This window comes from Dipodomys ordii, unplaced genomic scaffold, assembly GCF_000151885.1.
Source record: "Dipodomys ordii isolate 6190 unplaced genomic scaffold, Dord_2.0 Scaffold74, whole genome shotgun sequence".
In the NCBI taxonomy this organism is placed as follows: Eukaryota; Metazoa; Chordata; class Mammalia; order Rodentia; family Heteromyidae; genus Dipodomys; species Dipodomys ordii.
This window is the reverse complement of record NW_012267290.1, coordinates 1,343,280-1,365,914: the sequence shown is the minus strand read 5'-3', so window position 1 is coordinate 1,365,914 and position 22,635 is coordinate 1,343,280. Positions and strand designations below refer to the sequence as shown.

At 44.1% G+C, this 22,635-nt stretch overlaps 1 protein-coding gene across 1 annotated transcript in view; it reads left to right on the top strand.

Annotated features, from left to right (window-relative positions):
* Kif13b (kinesin family member 13B) overlaps positions 1–22,635 on the top strand; it is a 94,937-nt gene that overhangs the window by 40,436 nt on the left and 31,866 nt on the right. The window contains exons 17-28 of the mRNA XM_013024195.1: positions 1,118–1,267; positions 1,543–1,671; positions 7,510–7,680; positions 9,033–9,190; positions 10,230–10,362; positions 14,937–15,083; positions 15,894–15,923; positions 17,236–17,335; positions 17,799–17,925; positions 18,608–18,663; positions 20,079–20,203; positions 21,728–21,904. Coding sequence (XP_012879649.1) covers positions 1,118–1,267; positions 1,543–1,671; positions 7,510–7,680; positions 9,033–9,190; positions 10,230–10,362; positions 14,937–15,083; positions 15,894–15,923; positions 17,236–17,335; positions 17,799–17,925; positions 18,608–18,663; positions 20,079–20,203; positions 21,728–21,904 — 1,503 coding nt within the window. The remainder of the gene's footprint in view (positions 1–1,117; positions 1,268–1,542; positions 1,672–7,509; positions 7,681–9,032; positions 9,191–10,229; positions 10,363–14,936; positions 15,084–15,893; positions 15,924–17,235; positions 17,336–17,798; positions 17,926–18,607; positions 18,664–20,078; positions 20,204–21,727; positions 21,905–22,635) is intronic.

Here is a 22,635-nt window from a genome sequence, read left to right as displayed (position 1 = left end):
CTGTCCCTCAGCTCTTCAGCTCAAGGCTAGCACTCTACCACTTGAGCCACAGCGCCACTTCCGGCTTTTTTTTTTTTTCTGCTTATGTGGTGCTGAGGAATCGAACCCAGAGCCTCATGCATGCAAGGCAAATGCTCTACCACTGAGCCACCTTCCCAGCCCCTAGACTGCATTTTTGCTGAAAAATTTTGAAATTTTCTTCTGTCTGTTTCAACCTGGAAATAAAATAGTAGCAAAAATAAATACAAAGAAGCCAGCTGCTCTCCTCTCAAATGTCACTTGTGATCTGAGCGAGTATGTCTAATGATTAGATAGTGACAAATAGAATGTATGGGTTTCTTCCCTGAAAAAATTAAAAGAGGTTTAGTACACCAACTTCTTTTTCTAGTGGATCAATGTATATTTTTGAGTCATGGGGCTTGAACTCAGGGCCTGGGCACTGTCTCTGATCTCTTTTGCTCAAGGCTAGCAGTCTCCACTTAGAGCCATAAGAGCCACTTCCCGTTTTTGGGTGGTTTATTGGATATGTGTCTCATGGACTTTCCTAGCTATGAACTATGATCTTCAGATCTCAGCCTTCTGAGTAGCTAGGATTATAAATGTGAGCCACTGGCACCCAGCTATTTCTCTATTTTTGTGGTAAGGTTTTCACATAAAAGAGAAGAAAATAATAACCTGCTTTTGGGATTACCCTGTCTTAGGTGAAGGATACTGCCCACCATTGCATGTGTGCAAATACAGCGTTGTACTTGAGCAAGAATTTTATTTCATTGAAAAAAAGAGTTAAGATAGGGCTAGGAAGGTGGCTCAGTGATAGAGTGCTTCCTTGCATGCATGAGGCCCTGGGTTCGATTCCCTGGCACCACATAAGCAGAAAAACCTGGAAGTGGCACTGTGGCTCAAGTGGTAGAGCGCTTGCCTTAAGCTGAAGTTCCCAGGGACAGTGCCTAGGCCCAGAGTTCAGGCCCCACACCGGCAAAAAAAGAAAAAGAAAAAAGTTAAGATACAGTGGTAAACGTTTATAATCATTTATAAATTAGAATGCTTCAAAAAGTATGTTGAATGCACTTATTTTGTATGATTTTTTTAAAAAAATTATGTTTGAAATGCCTTTCAGGTAATCCGGTCCTACTTGAAACGTGCTGACCCGTTCTATGATGAGCAGGAGAACCACAGTCTCATCGGGGTGGCCAATGTCTTCCTAGAATCCCTTTTCTATGATGTGAAGCTACAGTATGCTGTTCCCATCATCAACCAGAAGGGAGAGGTTGGCTTCTTCTTTGTGCCTCACTTCCTGCAGGGAGAAGGGGAGGGTGATGAGATCTAGTGCTGCTATTTAGTCACACAAACAATATATGTGTGTAGGAATGCCTTGTTTCCACAGGGCTCAGTACTCTGAGTGCAGAACAACTGTTGGAAACTAGCCTTCAGAATTCTCACATACTGATAATCTGAGAGCTTGTTTCGGATTTGGTGGAGAGGTCCTCGCAGGAGATGGGCCCAGCCCCAGAATCCTGCATCTGCTTTGCCTTATCACTGCAGGTGGCAGGCCGGCTGCACGTGGAGGTGATGCGGCTCAGCGGAGCCATTGCCGAGAGGATTGCAGGAGGGGATGATGCTACAGAGTTTGGCTTCGAGAAGGAGGCCCAGGAGAACAGGCTGGTCTGCATGGTAAGTCCGAGTGGGGCCGTTTGTGAGGACCGTGGGTGTTTAGATAATGTATCTTCTTTTACAAAAATTGAAAGTACTAGTTCTGTACTTGTAACACTTTCAGTGAGACTTTGAACAGGTTTCCTCTTTTCTCTGGACCTTTCGGTTCTGACATAGAGCCTGAGTTTATCTGCACTGTGGTGTGGAGAAGCCCAGGTTTCCCAGCTCCCCCTCTCACAGCACTTCTGAGCCTTGATAAAGGTGGGGTCTACCACTCACTGGGCCTGTCCCTCAGCTGCTGGTGTGGTTGCTCTGAGTTTCTCTGCTTTTTGAACACAGTAATTTGGATATGCTGTTCCAGCACACCACATTCTCCAGTGTGCTGTTCTGTCTCATTTTCCATGTGAACCACTTAAGACATACATGTTGAATGTCCTGATCAGACATGTGTCAGATGCCAGAATGCAAAGATGAGGAGAGCTAGGTTCTTGCTTTCCAGTGCTAGTGCTGTGTGCGGCTGCCCGAGGGCTTGGAGGCATATATGTGTGGGCAGAAGCCTCCATGTGGTGTGAGCTGAACAGTCTCACAGGGCAAGGAGCCCTGTGTCCTGACACACAGAAGAGAGATGGTAGAGATTTCTGGGAAAATGAGACCCAGGCTGAGCCTGCAGGTGCCATTCCTTGTGGCCTGTTCATTCCTGGTGCCTGCCACACTCAGCATGGGTAGAGCTCCTGCTTTCTGCATCAGCTGAGGGACAAGTGCTCTGCTGTGTCCCAGACACCCCTCACGGGCTGGCCAGCACTACCGTTAGTGCAGAATCCTTGCAGGAACTTGTTAACGAGAAGGTCTTTAATGACAAGAGATCAAGAGGAGATCACAATGTTTAAAGGCAGGGCATAGTGGTGCATGTCTGGAATCCTAGCTACTTAGAAGGCCTTTAGAGATCAGCTTGCACCAAAAAAGTTCATTATACCCATCTGAAGCAATAAGTTGGACATGGTGGCACATCTCTGATATTCCAGCTCTGTAGGAAACATAAATATGAGGATCATTGTCCAGAATGGTCTGGCTATAAACTCAAGATCACATATGAAAAATAAAGCAAAAATGTCTATGGGTGTGGCTTAGCAACCTACTTTGTGATCACAAGGTTCTGAGTTCAAGCCCTGATAATGCCTTCTTCCCCTCAAAAAAAGGTAGTGAAAGAAGCCTAGATCCATGTCTTTGTTTTGTTTTTGTATTGGGGCTCGAACCCAGGGCCTCTCTCTCATACTTGGCCTTTTCTGCACCAGCTAGTACATCACTTAAGTCATGCCTCAAGTCCTGATTTTTTGCTGGTTAATTACAGATAGAGTCTTTCAGACTTTTCTGCCAGGGCTGACTTCAAACTGCGATTCTTAGATCTTAGCCTCCTGAATAGCGAAAGTTGTAGGTATGAGTCACTAGCTCCCGGCCTATATGTAACTCTTAATTTGTAACTCATCCTAGTTAGTCCACTTCCTCAGTAAATATTTCTAGAATTGAAGTTGGTGAGGAGAGGATTAAGTTAAACACTTGCATCAACACAGGGGAGGCTAACACATTTAAATTAGGCTACGTCTGACAGCTCTCTGCATAAACTCAGAAGACCTTTAGTGTTCAGTCACTTCAGGTTTACCTTCATTGATTTGTACTTGATTTTAGAACTTGCTTTTGAGGTTATGTGAGTATTACAGATGGAGACAAGCTTGATGACTTCCATTTTTCATGATGGACTAGTAATGCAGCGCCAAAGTACCAACTTTTGTCATTATAGTAAAATCATATTCAAGGGTTCTGTTCCACTGTGGAAAAAAAAGAATGTATCTAAGGTAATGTGGGCTTTTAAACTATGTGGAAGTAGCTCAACTTTTTTTTTTTTTCTGTACAGGTTTTGAACTCGGGGCCTTGCACTACAGTAGACCTAGGGTGCTATCTCTTGAGTCATTCCTTCAGCTCTTTTTGCTTTGGTTGTATTTGAATTCAAGTCTTGTTTATGCAGGACTGCCCTGGACCATGATCCTCCTATTTATGCTTCCTGTCATGGCTGGATGACAGGCACGTATAGCATTTTTCTCTTGAGATGGGATCTTTTTGCCTAGGCTGGTCTTGAACGACAGTCTTGATCTCTTCCTTCTGAGTAGCTTGTGTTACTAGTGTAAGCCACCATATCCAGCTTTTAACTTTCTTTTTAATGGAAGATAACACATGGAAAAAGTAAGAAAAGTAAAGTTGATCCCTGTTCACCCTTGTGCTGTACTTGTCAGCTTATAGCCCATCTCGACTCGGTCTCTATGCAGCCTCCTTCCCTAAGGTTAGCTGGAAGCCATCCAGATGGCATAGTTTATCTATAAGTAGTTTAGTATGTGTCTCCAAGACAGAGGGTAATTAAAGACCAGAACAACCATAATATCCTCATCAAAAGTCACCTAATTTCTTTTCTCTCTTTCTTCTTTCTTTTCTTTTTTTTTTGTCGGTCATGGGGCTTGAACTCTGGGCCTGGGCGCTGTCCCTGAGATCTTTAGCTCAAAGTTAACACTCTTCCACTTGAGCCACAGCCCCATTTCTGTTTTTCTGGTGGTTAATTGGAGAGTCTCAAGGACTTTGCTGCCCAGGCTGGCTTTGAGCCATGATCCTCAGATCTCAGCCTCCTGTAGCTAGATTACAGGCATGAGCCACTGGTGCCCGACTCACCTAATTTCTTAATGTCATAAAATATGCAGTTAATTTGAGATCATACTAAAGTTCCTTCTATTTCTAGACCCTAACTCTGTGTCTTTCTCTTCAGTGCTCAGTGGCTCCGAAATGTTTTTGTTGTAGAAACTGGGTCGTTGCCCTGTGGTCTCTTATTGTCTGGATTCTGCTGATTATCCTTGGTCAGTGTGTTAAGATGTGTTGGATAGGAGTTGGTGTTAGATATAAGGATGGTGTAACTGAATTCCATCTGAAGACTATTTTTTCCTATAGGAATTAATTGAATTGATTTTTTTAAGTTGTTTTTTTCTTTCCTTTTTTGGTCATGTTACTGGGGTTTGAACTCAGCCTGTGCTTGCTAGATATGTGTACCATTACCGGATCCAAGCCCCCTGCCGTTTTTGGTTTAGTTTATTTTTTTTTCTTTTTTTGTTTTTGGGTCCGGTCATGGGGCCTGAACTCTGGGCCTGGGCGCTGTCCCTCAGCTCTTCAGCTCAAGGCCAGCGCTCTACCACTTGAGCCACAGTGCCACTTCTGGCTTTTTTCTTTTTGCTTATGTGGTGCTGAGGAATCGAACCCAGGGCCTCAGTCATGCAAGGCAAGCGCTCTACCACTGAGCCACCTTCCCAGCCCTGGTTTAGTTTATTTTCAAATAAGGTCTTGAACTTTTACTCAGAGTCGTACTCTGGCCTCTGCCTCCTGGTCTTCAGGGTTTTTTTTTTCCGTCTAAATATCACTTTAAATTCTTAGGTTGAAACGTATTTGTATTTTGACCTGTTGTATTCGTTTCCTTTATTGAGTCTCTGATGGTCCTATCTTTGGCTGGTGGCAATTTCTTTTTCCTTGGCATAACCTGGCTTTCACAGACTATGTCAGCTCTTGGGTATGATGAATCTTCTGGTTTTAGTCTGTACACCTGGATTCAGCCATTCTCCAAGGAACCTCCAGTCCTTTGAGTGGAAAGTACTTTTTAGAGTTTGTGTTCTATTATGCAGTAGACTATTATATAAGAAGGACAAGGACAAACCACTGCCTGACAATTAGGTACTGGTGGGAAGACCCCGCAGCCTGGGGAGAATCACGCCATCATTGTCCATGAGAACCACCAGGATGGATGTTTGCATAATTGAAGAGAGTACACACATTAATATCTAAAGTGACATTAAGTGAAATTAGTGTATTTCAAAGCCCCAGGGGTCTGCTGTCATCCTTTTACTCTTCTGTGTGGAGCAATTGCAGATTGTAGTCAGTGCTGCTGACCCCTTGTGGTGATTTTAATATTTGCACACACACATGTACACATCCATCCCCAAACTGATACATAGTATAGGTATCTAGCTAGATATTCCTCATTCCTAATACTCTTCATTCCTAGCAATATAATTCCTCAGAAGTTGCTTGTAGAGGAAGGTCAACATATTTAACCTTATTAATTTCAACCTTAAAGCCTAGATTAATTCTTATAGAAAAATAAATGTGCATTGACCATCTACTCAGTGCCTGGGCCTGCTCTCATTCCTTCATGGGTGAGGTTGGTAATGTTCCTCTCCTCTTAGGAGAAAGCTAAGCCTCAGATAAATGATGAAGTAATGGCAGAGATTCTGCTTAGCTCTGACTCCAGAATCTTCCCACATAACATCATATTCCCACTGCTTCATCTTAAAGAATTGTTATAAGCATTTAAAACCCTTAATGCAAAAATTATTTGAAATGTTCTATTAGAAATCAGTTGCAGAATATTTACTACTCAGTTTGATGTCTAATCTGTTTTCTCTCTGGGGAAATTTTGTGTTGGTGTTTCAACTTCGTTGACATCACAGGGAAAAATGATTTAGAATGGAGTTCCTATTTGTTGCCAATCCACCGGATGCCTGGGGTAGAGAAAAATCTGCTTTGTATGATTTTCTGTGTCCTTAGTAATACTTCCTGAAATGGCAGGATTGCTCTTGTGGTTGCTGAAGTATGTGAACTTAGGCCACATATTCAACTTTATTTTACACTAAATTTATTTATTAGACATGGAGTGAATCATACATCATGGTCAGACAAAGAATTTAATTTATGATTAACACTCAGTTGTATGAAAAATGACATAGCCAATCACAAGTTCAGAATTTAACTTTAAGTGATTTTAGGATTTAGGAACATTCTGCATAGTTGGAGGAGTTTCAGACTGTCACAGCTTACCGCAGAAGCTTGGGTGGATGCTGCTGCCAGAAGAAACGTGTAGGGGCTGGGAAGGTGGCTCAGTGGTAGAGCGCTTGCCTTGCATGCCTGAGGCCATGGGTTCAAAAACTCAGCACCACATAAGCAAAAGGAAAAAGCCGGAAGTGGTGCTGTGGCTGAAGAGCTGAGGGACAGCGCCCAGGCCCAGAGTTCAGGCCCCACGACCAGACCCTCCCACCCCCACAAAAAAAAAAGAAACGTGGAGAGTGGTTGTCTGCTTTAAAATCTATGCAGGCAGTCACATTTGTTCTGGGTGCTGGGTCTGGTTCAGCAGGAGTCTAGCCATGCTTACAGTTGCATGCAGCAGTCAGTCCACTTCTCCACAGCATGCTTCCTTCGCATATCTGTCTCCCCTACATCTGTCTGGAGGCAGTTGTAAATGTCTGCACTAGGTGGTAAACATCACCATCTTCCTGCTCTTTCCCCTAGATCTTCAGATAACACATTCTTAAAGTTTCAGGAAAAAAAAAATACCACCATAGTGAGTGGCGTTTCTACTTGAGAAACTTGTTCTTATTTATATTTTAATAAAATGTTTTGCTCTTTATTATTTGTTGTTTTGTTGGTGCATACTTTGATTTTGTTCATTTGTTGTAGTTAATAACTTCGTTCTTGCCACATCCATGGTCTGCCACATGTATGCCACCCAGTGGTGTTGGTGTTTGGGAACTATTTCCTTTTGAATCGATGATGACGATATGTTCTTAGTATGTTCTAAGAAACTAGAATTTAGATGTTCATCACCCTGCCCTCTCTCAGTAGGTACAACAATCATGGTTACCATTTCTTATATGGAAACATAGTCCCGGAGAGAATGGGGTATAACCAGAATTGGCCAGCAGTTATATTTATCCCCCAATAGACATAGTCAGAGCCTTGGACTCAGCAGTTAAACTAAGCAGAGTCTTCTTTTCCCTGCAGGTGAAAATCCTCCAAGCCACAGGGTTGCCGCAGCATCTATCCCACTTTGTGTTTTGCAAATACGACTTCTGGGATCAGCAGGAGCCGGTGATAGTTGCCCCCGAAGTGGATACCTCTTCCTCTCCCGCCAGCAAGGAGCCTCAGTGCATGGTTGTTTTTGACCATTGCAGTGTGAGTTTGCTTACTAACTCATGTGTAAACAAAACTAAAAGGAAATCTTGTTTTTCTGAATAATTTTGTACCAATATATTTCTTGGATGGAGTAAAAGGTCCAAGTGTCAATGCATTTAATGTGTCCAAGATTAAAACTTCAAAATTTGGTTTAAAAAAGAAATGCAAGTGTGTATGTACATTTGTTTGAGCTCTTCTCCACGTGGCATCCATGTTTTCTGTGAGGTAGCTGGAGAAACTGTTGTAGGAAAGGGCTAGTGAGAATGAAGCTAACAGACAAGACATTACATCTCATTCTTCCTCAAGTCCTACTGGTGATGCTGAATTGTAGAACTTTTTCGACTAAAGAAACCATTCACACAGGTCTCTTTGGCCAAATTATTTGCTTGCCTTGTGGCTACTCAGCAGCAGAGCCTGGCCTAGCAGGTTCCAGAATCTTTTGTGCTACCATGCTATACTTGATCTAGCTCTTTTTCAAGAACAAGGTTTTTTCCCTAACCCATTTAAAACACACCTATATCTTCAGTGCATCAAAGATAGACAAAGAAGGTGGAGGAGATACTATCCAATGAGAAATTCTGTGACTTTATTTAAGAGTGTTTCAGAATAAAATCCCAATTGCAAAATGCTGTCTTATGAGGACTGGGTGGGAATAGTTCTTAAAATTTAGTGATTTTTTTTGTCACTAATGATCATTATTTCCAGTCTCATTATTAAAGATTGTTAACTTAATAACAAATAGAAAAAACATTTTTTGCAACATATTGCTACCTTATTACATGTAGAAACTCTCATATCAAGACCTGATAGGGGCTGGGAAGCTGGCTCAGTGGTAGAGTGCTTGCCTTGCATGCATGAAGCCCTGGGTTCCATTCCTCAGCACCACATAAACAAAAAGAAAAAAACCGGAAGTGGCGCTGTGGCTCAAGTGGTAGAGCGCTAGCCTTGAGCTGAAGAGCTGAGGGACAGCGCCCAGGCCCAGAGTTCAGGCCCCATGACCGGACCCCCCCCCCCCAAAAAAAAAAAAAAGACCTGATAGTTATTGCAATGCTTAATACTGTTACTTTAAAAAGTAACTCCAGAACATTGCTAAGAAAGTAGAATACAGTACTGGCCATATATACCAGACTTCAAAAGTGAAGTTTAAAAAATTTAGGGTTACAGTTGTTTTTAAAGTCTGTCTGGGTACCCATTATTGGTGTTAGATGACAGTTCTGTTCTATAATGAAGATGTTTTCTGTTTCTTTCCTTCCTGATAGAATTAAACCCATAATTTAGAGTTAAAAGGGACTGACAAAAATAGGCAAAAGCAAGCATATGATTACCAACAAGTCTTTGCTGCTGTGTTTCAGGAGTTTTCTGTGAACATCACTGAAGACTTCATTGAGCATCTTTCTGAAGGAGCGTTGGCAATTGAAGTATATGGGCATAAGATGACTGATCCCCGGAAAAACCCAGCTCTGTGGGATTTAGGAATCATTCAAGCAAAAACACGGAGTCTCCGGGACAGGTGAATGGTAGACATCCATCAGGTTCTATTGACAATTTCAAGAAGTTACTAGAGAATAAGCACTGCCATTTATACAGGTATATGCCATTTCTTGAGTAACTGTCAAGCTCCAGGTGTTAACTTATAGCAGAACTTTCTTAGAGAAGTGAACTTGGAAGAGTGGTAGAAGAAAGTGTGTAGCTATTTAAGAAGAAGCAATAACACCCTGACTGTGACTCGAATGTTAAAGCACTTACAAGCACAAGGTTCTGCCTGCATTCAGTCCCCAGGACTATGAACAAAGAAACAGTGAAACTTCTTGAGAATGGCGACTTGTCACTGTGACTTATGTCAAACTAATTGGCCATAGAAGTGGATGAGGGTCTCTGGTAGTGCTTGTGTTTGTGTTGCTAGCTCACCTTGTTGGAGTGGCATCACTGACGGGAGCAGGTAGGCTTGCTTATTGACTTGGAAGAGTTAAAAGGGAATGACAGAAATAGAAGATGTTTTTTCTTTCATCTAATTATAGATGAGACCAGATTTTCTCTTTTTGCATCTAGAAAGATTTAGCAAATCCTAAATTAGAAAGCAAGATTTTTTTTCTCCATTCTTTTACTGACCTGAGAAAAGATACTCGTCAAATCACTGACCCATATGGCACTGTTTTTATCTATGAGAAGATAATCTTGGCACTTGCTTTTGTACATCTGATCAGAATGTTCCAGTTATCGAGCAATCAAGTTGAAATAGATTTGTTATTCTATGTTTCAGAACAGAATAGAGGCATGATGGGCTAGCTGGGTAGCTCAGTAGTAGAGCAAGGCTGTAGTTTCAATTCCAGTTTTCTCCCCACAAAAAACAATAGTAGCAAAAAGGCAGAAAGTTGGTTTGTCATGGTGTGTGTCAGTATATGCTTGCATGGTTCTAATTGACTACTGACAATTCTACTCGAGTACTGTGTTTAGAGGTTATTATCATGGCTAAGTCTCATGCAGAGGATCCTAAGCTGCCTGTAGTAACGGAAATGTATGATCTCCTAAGAACTGCAACTATTTCCTAGGTGGAGTGAAGTCACCAGGAAGCTGGAATTCTGGGTTCAGATTTTGGAGCAGAATGAGAATGGCGAATACTGTCCTGTAGAAGTGACTCTTGCAAAGGATGTCCCAACAGGAGGGGTTTTTCAGCTCCGGCAGGTAACAAGATTGCACATAGTTGTATAAAATTCTTTGGCCTCAGAAGGCTTAATACTAGATTTTTTTTTTTCTTTTTGGTGCTGGTACTGGGGCTTAAATTTATTGTTGTTTTCTGTTTTTTTGGGTCCGGTCGTGGGGCCTGAACTCTGGGCCTGGGCACTGTCCCTCAACTCTTCAGCTCAAGGCTAGCACTCTACCACTTGAGCCACAGCGCCACTTTCGGCTTTTTTCTTTTTGTTTATGTGGTGCTGAGGAATTGAACCCAGGGCCTCAGGCATGCAAGGCAAGCGCTCTACCACTGAGCCACCTCCCCAGCCCTGGGGCTTAAATTTAGTCAGGTCTTTATGCTCTGGTTTGGCTTTTTCATGGCTGATGATCTCCAACTTGAACCACACCTTTGCTGGTTAATTTTGTCTGCCTTGGCTGGCTTCAAATTTCAATTCTTAGATTTCAGACTCCTGAGTAGATAGGATTATAGGCATGAATCACTGGCAAAAATGCCTGGCAAAATAGCAAATTATTCTTAATTGGAGATAATGAAACGGAGACTGGTCAAGTCCTTTTTCTCATATGTAAATTGTTTCTTCATATATACTTCCTTTCATGGTCATGAATCTTGTTACTTATGAGAGTTTAAAAACAGCTCCTAGCCGGGCGCTGGTGGCTCACGCCTGTAATCCTAGCTACTCAGAAGGCTGAGATCTGAGGATCGCGGTTCAAAGCCAGCCCGGGCAGGAAAGACTGTGAGACTCCTATCTCCAATAAACCACCAGAAAACCGGAAGTGGCGCTGTAGCTCAAGTGGTAGAGCGCTCGCCTTGAGCTGAAGAGCTGAGGGACAGCGCCCAGGCCCAGAGTTCAAGCCCCACGACCGACAAAAAAAAAAAATAAAAACAGCTCCTATTAGAGTTTAAGAAAAGGATAATCTTCAAAGGAAAACTTAGAAAATGGGATCATAGGACATAGTATAATTGTATCAAGCAGCAGCGCAGGACTATGAGGAAGAGCAGCTCAGAGGTCAGCATGCTGGAGGTCAGGTCGGTGTGCTGGCCTTAGGGTGTCCTGGCTGTCTCAGATCCCTGTGAGCCCCTTCGGGAACCTCTTCTCTTCACCTGCACATGGAGATGATGGCGTGTGGAAAGGTGCTATACACGGAGCACAGTGCTTATCCACGGGCAGGGGTTAGGTAAGTGCTGCTGAGTAGAGGGAGCACACACAGGTCTGCAGCGAGAAAGGTGACGGCGGTCGCCTCACCCCAGGGCCGTCTCCGTCCCTCAATCTGAACGGACAAGCAGCAGCAAGAAGGAAAGTTCCTCATGCATTTTGTACCAGTGATTTAGAAATATTCCTTTTGTTTTGTTGTGCATGAATTTAGCATTTAGTATAGTACTAAATCTTATGAGAGTTTTCACACTTTAAATAAAATTCTTAGAATATTGCTAGGAAATCAGGAAAGTATTCAAAAAATATGAGAAAAGGCTAAAGAAAAGAGAACATTTACTTACTGTTTAAGTATCTGCATGTTTTAGAAGATGGGAGATGGTAAGCACTTGCTTCTGACCCCAGCAAATGAATGGGCCAGGACCCAAAACCAAAAAGACGTGTTACAATTACTGTGTGACATATATCATCAGAATAGAATCTTATGGGTGTGAAGACCATCCTTTTTTGGGCATCTTTAAAATAAATACATGTCTTCGTCGGCTGCCTTAGAAATTTCTCTTTCAATGCCGGTGGTTCATGTCTATAATTCTAGCTACTCAGGAGGCTGAGATCTGAGGATTGCAGTACAAAGCCAGCTCAACCAGGAAAGTTAATGGGGCTTTTTTATCTTCAACTAACCACCAGAAAACTGGAAGTGGTGCTGTGGCTCAAAGTGATAGAGCACTTGCCTTGAGCAAAAAGAGCTCAGGAACAGCACCCAAGTCCCACGTTCAAGCCCCCCAACTGACAAAAGAAAAAAGAAATAGATTCATCTAGCACTCTGTCTGCTTAAAAGAAAAAAATTCATCTTCCCGAGGCCAGGCCAGATGATTTTCTACAGTTTCCTGTCACCTGGCTATTTTCATGTTTGTGACATGTGGTGATACCTTTTGCTAGAGTGTTCAGAACTATCTGGTTTGTCAGGAAGGCTGTTGTGAAGGATGGGAGCCTTCACTGGGGTGTCCACAAGAGCCATGAAAGGTCTGGAAAGATTTTTTTTCCTGCGCATGCAATTAGAATAAAGGCCCTAAGACTGGAATTGAGTCCTCATGTATAGCTAGGGTGCCAGAAGAGATGGCAGAAGGCTGTGGCAGCTGGTTGAAAGGGCCTTGGATGCTAGGCTTACCTGAGCTTAATGTGTTGGAATGTGCTTGACAAGTGGAATATATTGCTATTTATTTTTTGTGCTGGTACTGTGTCTTGCTTGCTTGTGGCTGCCACTCTACAACTTGAACATGGCTTTTTGCTGATTATTAAAGATTAAGTCTTGCAGACTTATCTGCTCTGACTGAGATCTGAAGATTGCAGTTCAAAGCCAACCTGAACAGGAAAGTCTATGAGACTCCAGTTACCAAAAGCTGGAAGTGGAGCTGTGGCTCAAATGGTAGAGCATTAGCCTTGAGTACAAAAGTTCAGGGACAGTGTCTAGGCCCTGAGTTCAAGCTCCAGCACTGGCTCTCGTGTGTGTGTGTGTGTGTGTGTGTGTGTGTGTGTGTGTGCGTGCATGCGCATGCGGTGCACATACACGTGCATGCACACCACACACACATACACACACAGAGTCACACAGGATTCATTCTGAAAATATTCTTCAGCTGGACCAGTCTCTTCCAGTCAGTTTATTTTGTACTTCTAAAACTATTCTTATTCTTGGATAAGGGCCGTGACTCTGATATCATTGGCCCTATTCTTTTCTTTTTTGTTGGTCATGGGGCTTGAACTCAGGGCCTGTGTGCTGTGCCTGAGTTAAGCCACAGCGCCACTTTTGGTTTTCTGGTGGTTAATTGGAGGTAAGAGTCTCATGGACTTTACTGCCTGGACTGGGTTTGAACTGCCATCCTCAGATCTCAGCCTCCTGAATAGGATTACAGGTGTGAACCACCAGTGTCCAGCTGACCCTTCTTATTTCTAACTCTGCTTATTGTTTTTTTTTTTTTTTTGGGTCCAGTCGTGGGACCTGAACTCTGGGCCTGGGTGCTGTCCCTCAGCAATTCAGCTCAAGGCTAGCGCTCTACCACTTGAGCCACAGCGCCACTTCCGGTTTTCTTTTTGCTTATGTGGTGCTGAGGAATTGAACCCAGGGCCTCAGGCATGCAAGGCAAGTGCTCTACCACTGAGCCACCTTCCCAGCCCCTAACTCTGCTTATTCTTAAAAGTAGACTGTATCCTGCCTTTGGTGGTCTGCTCCTTAACCACCATGTTTCTCTCTCAGTGCTTTCCTTTTCCTTTTCCTTTTCCCTTTCCTTGCCTTGCCTTTCCTTTCCTCTCCTCCTATCCCCCTCTCTCTCTCCCTCTCCCTTTTATCCTCTCTTCCTTTCTCCCTTTCTCTCTCCCTCTCTCTCTCCTCTCTCTCCCTCTCTCCCTCTCCCTCTCCCCCTCACCCTCACCCTCACCCTCTCCCTCTTCCTCTCCTCTTTCTGTCCTGGGGCTTGAACTCAGCGCCCAGGTAGTGTCCCTGAACTTATTTAGCTTATTTTGCTAGCACTCTATCACTAAGCCATATTCCCAGCCTGTCAGGATTTTCTGCACTAATACTTCGATGACTATAAGTGTTTTATATTCATGTGTTAGTTTATTTAAAGTCAGCAGTAGTACATTTTTACTTTGTATCCAATTTTTTTGTTTTTCACATTTTAAAAATGCATGATTATTTACTTAGAAGATATCACTAGAAAGTAGGATTGTTGGAACAAAGGATACATTCATTTATTTACATTTTTTTTTTTTTTTGGTACTAGGGCTTGAATTCAGGGCTTGGATGCTATCCCTGAAGCCTCTTTGTGCTCAAGGTGAGCACTCTACCACTTGAGCCACAGCACCACTTCTGGCCTCTTCTGAGTGGTTTATTGGAGATAAGACTCTTCATGAATTTTTCTGCCGAGGCTGGCTTCAAACTGTGATCCTCAGATCTCAGCCTCCAGAGTAACTAGGATTTGCAGGCATGAGCCACAGTCCCCAGCTGATACTCGTATTAAGTTTGAGAAAGCAATACCAGTTTACACTTGTGCCCCACTCTATGATATTTGTTTCATGAACTTTAGGTGATAGCAGAAATGGCCTTTCCAAGTACAATTTCTAGTTTAGCAAGTGAAAATAAAATTATTTCATGTTTATCTTGTATTTATTGGATTATTAAAGTAGGTATTTTCATTTTCTATCTTATAAACCTTATTTTCATTCTTTATGATGGTACTTGTGTAAAAGGGAAGTTTTCCTGACGAGTTTCAAATTTTCGTTTTTGTGTTTAGCATTTATAAGATAGGTGAATTAGTGTCTCCAAAGTCAGAGATGTTTTTCTCAACATCAGTCTGTAGGGGGCTCCCTAAACCAAAATTTTGGAAATCCAGAAACTGATTTTGAGATTCCATGCAGGGGCAGTCCCGGCGCGTTCAAGTTGAAGTGAAGTCTGTGCAGGAGTCTGGGACGTTGCCGCTGATGGAAGAGTGCATATTGTCGGTTGGGATCGGGTGTGTGCAAGTGAGGCCACTCCAGCCCCCGAGGATTCATGGCACTTTCCACGTAAGTTTTTATGCGTGTGTGCTTATTGAAAGACAAAACCAGACCAAGTCTTTTGGAGCAGTGGACAGTTCTGTCAGAACCTCTGTTTCCTTTCAGCATCTCCTTTAGGGCATTGCATTTGGGGGAGGGGCGGGGTGCGGTCGTGGGGCCTGAACTCTGGGCCTGGGTGCTGTCCCTCAGCTCTTCAGCTCAAGGCTAGCACTCTACCACTTGAGCCACAGCACCACTTCCGGCTTTTTTCTTTTTGTTTATGTGGTGCTGAGGAATCGAACCCAGGGCCTCATGCATGCAAGGCAAGTGCTCTACCACTGAGCCACCTTCCCAGCCCCAAGGGCATTGCATTTTTGTGGAATCTATATCATACTGTCATCCCTGGGCTTTGTCCTGGCAAATGGAGAGTTAAAACCTCTGAGTCTTTCAAGCTCCCCTGGTGGAACAGCGATTAACCTCCTCTTCACTGCCCTTCTTTCTCCCCTCCCCCCCCTCCATACACACCTCCTACTGGCTTGTGAAGACTCTTTGCCAGCAGGTGTTTGATTTTCCCTGGTGAGTGGGACTGTAAGCCCAGCGGGGGAAAGCATTGTACTGGTTCTCAAAAAGGTCAAAGGAGGGCTCTTCACTTCCTCTAAGAAGCTGGAGGTCTTACCAACTTCCTGACACCAATGAGGCTGAGGTAGATGGGCCAGGACATAGTATTAATTAAATTAGAAGACATAAACTGGAGAAAGATTCAGATTGTGTAGTGTAGGGCAGCCTGATTCTTGGATAAATAAGTACTCTGATTCTACTTACACGTGTTTTTTCTTTTAGGAAGAAGAAGAAGATATGGACAGCTATCAGGTAATTGAACACCTGTTACTTCATCAAACCAGCTTGATTAAAGTAGTTAATTACATAGTCCAGGTTCTTGCTGTACTGTTACTTAATACTTAATTTTAATTCAAATACTGCTTTTTTCCTAAACTAAAACAAACTAGGGAACCGTGAGTATTGTGTCACAAACCTTAGGGGAAGGCCTGTGAGGGAGAGCTGGCTCCCTAAAAAACCAAGTCTCCTTGAACACTCCGTGAGCTGCTCCAGCCACCCTGTCTCCACAGAGTGAGGTCAGGACTGAAGAAGAGTTTCACACAGGTGAAGCCAGGTCGCCCTCCGTGATACTTCCTGTAGTCTTAGTCTTAGTGCCTCCCCCTTTCTTTCCTTCTCCTAATTTGCCAGCATTTGTTGGTATCGGTGAAGTTTCATCTTGTTAGTCATCTTTTAAGACTGCCGGAGCTCTTTGGAGCCTGATTATGTCATCCAGTGTAGTCACTCTCCTGGCTTTGCATCATTCTAATTTGATAGAAATGTCTGCCTTCCTATAAGTCACTGATAAAAACATTGCATCAGATGGGTTAAATGTAGAGTTCTATGGCATAACAGTAGAGACTTCTTTTAAGCTGACATTATTCCATTAATCGCTGCCCTTTGGATGTGATGTTTTAGTCCTCTGTGATTTCCTTCCAAGCTGATGCATTGCACGTTTCTCCATCTTGTCCACAAGAATGTCATAGGCTATTTGGTTAAGTGGCCTGGTGAAATCCAGACACAGGGCATCTGCAACATTCCGCTGACCGCCCTGTCTCCTAATCTCATTACAAAGGAAACGAGGTCAGATTGGAGTGCTTGCAGGTGTTGACTGGTGGTGGTGTTAGTCTATCAATAACAGCCCATCTCTTGCCGCATCCCCAGCCCCTAAAATACACAAAAAGGAGTGAGAGAAGTCTTCACATTTTTTGCTTTCAGGAGCCTAGAGAACACGGAGAAGGCTGTAGTTATAAAATCTGAAGTATTCTTCTGGTGACCCCGAGATATACAAATCTGAGGGATTTTTTTTTTAATACAATTTGTTGGTTCTGTCCAGCAAAGAGAACTTGTAGGAGATCTTTGTTGCTAATTCTTGGATTTTTTTTACCCCTTGAGCCATTAGAAATAAAACATGTTCTGTATACCAGAGGATGCTGCTTGAATTGCTACTAGAGTTGTCTGGTAGCACTAATAAATTACTACATAATATATTCATTTTCAAATCTTGGGGTAAAGTAAGAATTATCAGTCTCATATACTGATTACTGTCTGGACATTATATGGAGTAGTTTTTCTTATTTCCTTTCAGGATCGGGATTTAGAGCGACTGCGTAGAAAATGGCTCAATGCATTAACAAAACGACAAGAGTATTTGGACCAGCAACTGCAAAAGCTTGTCAGTAAATATGGTAGGCAGAGCAAACGGTATTCTCCCCTCTCCACCTCATTTGAAGCCAGCTAGGCTGAGATATCAGCTGTGGAGTGGCCAGAGCTTCTGCTTATTTCTCCTGGCTTACTGTGTGTGTCTCGTCCTTTCAGAAAACACATACAGTTGTAATGATGTCTTGATGTTGTACCCCCATCCCATTCAAAGAAAGATGTGCAAGGCAGGCACACATCACCCCGACATCTCACCTGCCATGTCCACAGCTCTGGCGACCATCACACACTGCCATAGGAAAAGGCCCCACCCCGGTGCCAGTGCTGTGTCGCCCAGCTGACCCTGGCTTAGAGTCCGTCCTTCATCCCCACCAGTGTCCACTAGCATTGAAGTGACTGAAATGGAAGCAGAGCCGGTGCTTGCTCAGAAGGGATGTGGGAACAGCATGTGCCATATCTGGATCCCATCCTTCCTTCTTCCTGACGTTCTAGATAAGACAGAAGATGACGCTGACCGCGAGGCACAGCTCCTAGAGATGCGGTTGACCCTCACCGAAGAAAGGAACGCAGTAATGGTCCCCTCCGCTGGCAGTGGTATCCCAGGGGCGCCAGCAGAATGGTAGGACCCCACAGGGTTTCTCATGAGTTTCAAGTGCTCACTGTGCCCCGTGGGTCTGGTTGGCTTTAGCGTGTGGTGCAGTCGGTTGAAGATACATAGGTGCTCACGAGGGTAGAGTTGTTTGAAAGAAACTGTTAAATTATTTTCATGTGCTGAATAACTATGGCCTAAAACTGTTTCATTAATAATTTTATTAGCCAAAGTAATTAAGATTTCTGAGAACTTAAATCAATATTTAGTACCGGTGCACTTAGCATTAAAAAATAGTTAATATGTTAATTTCTTGGATCATTCATTCCTTTCAAAGATGTTCAGTCAAGAAAATTGAATCTTTACCAGTTTTTGGTTTGGGGCCTAGTTGAAACTGTGCTGTCAGCAAATGTTCTCTGCTACTTGATAGAAATTAAAGATAGTAAGTTAAGCCACACAGAGCCCATAAGTATGTCATTTAATAAGAAAGTTTAAATGGGGCTTTACTGAGAGCAGCTAAGTGGGTGTGTGAAGCTGAGTTTCAGTGTCTGAGCATCTAAAGCAGTTCTTACAGTTAAGTCTTTCACATTAAATGGTAGTGAAACCAATGCCTGGCACCTTGTTGCCTGGACTGTCGTGTCCCTGAGTGTCCCAAAGTGTGTGCTACTTGAGTCGGCTAGACCTGAGATGACATTCGTCCTTCGTGTTTTAGGACCCCGGTGCCTGGGATGGAAACTCACATTCCAGTTATATTCCTTGACCTAAATGGTAAGTTAGAAGGATCTTCTGAAGGCTTACCCTGACAAGCTAGTGACTTAATTAAATTTAGCCTCTAATCAAGTGTGTTTCTAGACAACCTGTCACCCTGAGGTTAGCACCTCATTTTTTGTAAGCCCTGTTTTTACAGTAGCAACAGGCAATGACATCTTCTCGCCGTTCATTGCAGCAGCCAAAGCTCTCCACACATGCTTCTGTTGCCACCCACTTAAGCCAGTGCTTATGTTTTTCTGCACTTTATTCTTAAGGCAAGAATGATCTGTGGAATAATAACGTGTGGTAGCAGATAGCATGTTTTCTGGTATTTTCTTAGCATTATTTAATGAATTTCTCAAATTCACCCCTGCATTGTCTTTTTTTTTTTTTTGGTACATAATTTGTTTTGCTGCCCCCTCTCCCCAGCATACTCTGTAGGAAGAAAAATAGAAAATAAATGGTTTGATTTAAAGAGCTAAAATGTGAAGGCCAGCGGCCAAGTTCCTAAAACATCTGCAGCAGAACAGTGTACTAAACTGGCGAGTTTGGATGGCTTGGGTATGTTCCTTCCATTGAGCAGAAAGTAAGCTGTGATGTTTGAAATAATCAGCATCTTGTACCCCTGTGCCTCACATGTGTACACACACAGTTAGAGAGTAGTATAGGGCCATTATAAATGTCTTTCTGTCCATCCAGTGGAGTGAGGTTGTTGGTTTGTAACTATTGCTGCAGAACTCCACCCTTCTTTGTTGTGCTCTTGAACCTTTCAGGTCAAGGGCGACTGGTCTGTTCTTACATTAGGTTTTCCAGATAGGAGAGGGGTTGCGTATGGCGGATAGGAATGCATGAGAAAATGGAAAACAGGGAGCTTTAGGGAGACCAGTTTGTCTGGATATATGAAGAATCACTCAGGACTTTGTTCAGTACTCCACACGCTCTTGGGCCACCTCCACCCAGTTGCTTTTGGTGCCTCTGCACAAACTTGAGATGGGTGTGGAGTTGGGAGGTTGGGCCCGGGCCTGGGTGAGCACGGCACTGAAGTATGGTTTTTGGCTGGGCTTTCGTGTCAAGCTTGTAAAGCCTGTGGGACTTTGCCATCCAGGAGCTGGAATTGTCTCATTTCTTCAGGCCACTAGAAAGGTGGGGAATTTGGATTGTGACATTTATCAGCACATCCTCTGTAACCTCTTCGGCATCTTGGCTCTGTTTGCCATCCATGTGAAATAAGTGTAAAGGCAGCAGTTTAAGATAATTTCTTGAGGTATTGCTAAGATCTGTGAACTATTAAATGGTCATCAGCAGTGGCAGATGAGATTGCAGAACAAAAGCAAATGAAATCTAAAGCAGAAGTAATGAGCACACTGGAATGGAGCTGGTGGGGGTCGTCCTTGAAAATGATATGTTTTGCCGTGGAACGTCTTTGCTTTCAGCGGACGATTTCAGCTCTCAGGATAATCTCGACGACCCAGAGGCTGGTGGCTGGGATGCCACCCTGACTGGAGAGGAGGAGGATGAGTTCTTTGAACTGCAGATCGTGAAATACCACGATGGAGAGGTAAGGCACCAGGCCTGAGGAGGAGCTGATTAAAAATAGTTTCTTTAGCCTTTTGAAACAGCTGGCAGGAGAATCACTCTACGCTCACATTTCTCACATGTGGAAATGAAAACCTTTCATTACAACTTCCAGAAAGAGTGGCGCTTGACCCCCACTCCCTCTTTTCCTGTCTGTCTTCCTGGGGAGGAACCTGTGTTAGTGTAGACTTCGGAGGCGGCAGCCTGGGGCTCTGCCCTGTTCTCAGCTCTGTTTCCAACCTCAGAAGTTGCATTTGGTGCACTGAGGTACGGGAGCTAAAGCAAAGAACACATGGGGCATTTGCTTTCAAATTCTTTCATGAAGACTTAAAAGGAGGAAAAGAAACCTGGGTGTGATGGTGTACTCCTGTACTTGCAGCACTTAGGAGGTTGAGCAGGAAGACCGAGCTCAGGGCTAGCCTGGGCTGTGTGGTGAGACATTTTATCCTACGTAAAAACAAACACAAACACAAAATGAGGAGAGAACAGAGTTGATTTTGAAGAGTAAAGTGATGTGATAGGTGTGTCCTGGGAGTTTATTCCCTGGCTTTGAGTGTGCTTGAGAAATTTTATCAAGTATTTCAAGAAAGAAAACTGATGTGCTGCTTTTCAAACACGCTATTGCTGGGTGGAGTTCCTAATATGTAAACCTGGCCTCGAACACCAGGAAACACTTCTTGCCCTGAGCTGTGTTCTGTAGCACAGCCAGTTTACCTTTAAGCCAGGGTCAGTGTGGGGTGATGAGAAAGGCTGCAGGACTGTTCAGGTTAGAACAAACCACAGGGACGAGGCAGCAGATGCAGTGTGTGATCCCGGGCACATTCGAGCATGGACACATTTGGATGTGGACTCTCTAATAAGGAACTTGTTGTTGATGTTAAATTTCCTGCAATTTACTCTAAAGTGGTTCAGCAAAAAGAATATGTGAATGAGCATGCAAGTGGTGGGGCGGGGGGAGGGAGGAAGGAAGGGGAGGAGAGAAAGAAGCAAAGGTGGACAAATGCACCTAATTGGTGAATCTCCCACTGTAACTTTTCTTGATGTTTGCAGTATGTGTGTGTGTGTGTGTGCGCGTGTGTGCATGTGTGCTTGCTAGTTCCTTTTTTTGCTATCATAGCTGGCGCTGTACCACTTATGCTACACCTCTGGTCCAGCATTTTGCTGGTTACTTGGAGACAGAGTTTCTTAGGCTTTTCTGTCTGAGCTGACTCGGAATCATGGTCCTCAAATCTCAGCTACCTGAGTTGCTCACATCACAGATGTGAGGCACCGGTGCCAGCTTGAACATTTTTTTTTTTTTTCAAATAAGGAAAATGAATAGTAAGGCTGGTCTAGAAAGTATCATGCCCTCTACTCCATAGACCGAGCAGCGGCAGCTACACCCTCATATGTTGTCCTCTTTTCAGAGCAGGTCTCAGATTACTTCAAGTCACAGAGGCTTCCTTAAGGAGGGAGGTCTTTGAGATTTGAGAGAAGAGAGCAACATGTGGGCCCCCTTCCTCTGCAGGTGAAGGCGGAGGCCTCCTGGGACTCTGCGGTACACGGCTGCCCCCAGCTCAGTAAAGGCACCCCCACCGAGGAGCGTGTGTTCCTGATCGTGCGAGTGACGGTCCAGCTCAGCCACCCCGCCGACATGCAGCTGGTCCTGCGCAAAAGGATTTGTGTGCATGTTCATGGCCGCCAGGTGAGGCTTCCTGCCTAGCAGCCACAGAGACTGACCCACAGGTGCCCCACTCATGCCTTCTGTGCAGACACGGTCCACAGCACTCTTGAGTTTTGCTACTCTGGGTGTCAGTTCCGTCCTGTCCCATGCAGCCCCCTCCCCAGACAGTGAGGAGTGGTCCTTCGTCCTCTCTGAGGCATCAGTGTGTTGGTGCCCGGGGGGCTGTGGGGGAGAAGTCGGGTGGGAATGCCGCCTTTGCCTGGGCCCTGGAGGATCATCCGCACGGGCTGCTTCCAATTCCCTTCCTGGGCTTTCCTTTCTTTGAAGCCTTTCATTCATCTATTTGGCTTTGGGATAAGGTAAATAAAAAGTTATAAGGGACTTTAGGGAGCGAAAGTCCGTTTACAGCTGCAGTCTGGGTGCGGGTGCTCGCCACGCGTGTGGGGATCACGGGCGTGAGGACAGAAGGTAGACTGCAAGGCGGGGGCGCCCCATGAGGAGAGGCATCCGTGTGCAGAAGCGGCAGGAGGGGAGGGCAGGACGGCTGGAGGGTGGAGAGCGGAGAGGTGAGCAGGGCGACGGGTTAGCTGAAAACCTCGAGGCAGGAATTGAAACTCTTTTTGCCAGTATAAGATTTGGGTTGGTTTTTTTTGGTTTTGTTTTTTGTTTTTGGTCCAGTTGTGGGGCCTGAACTCTGGGCCTGGGCGCTGTCCCTCAGCTCTTCAGCTCAAGGCTAGCGCTCTACCACTTGA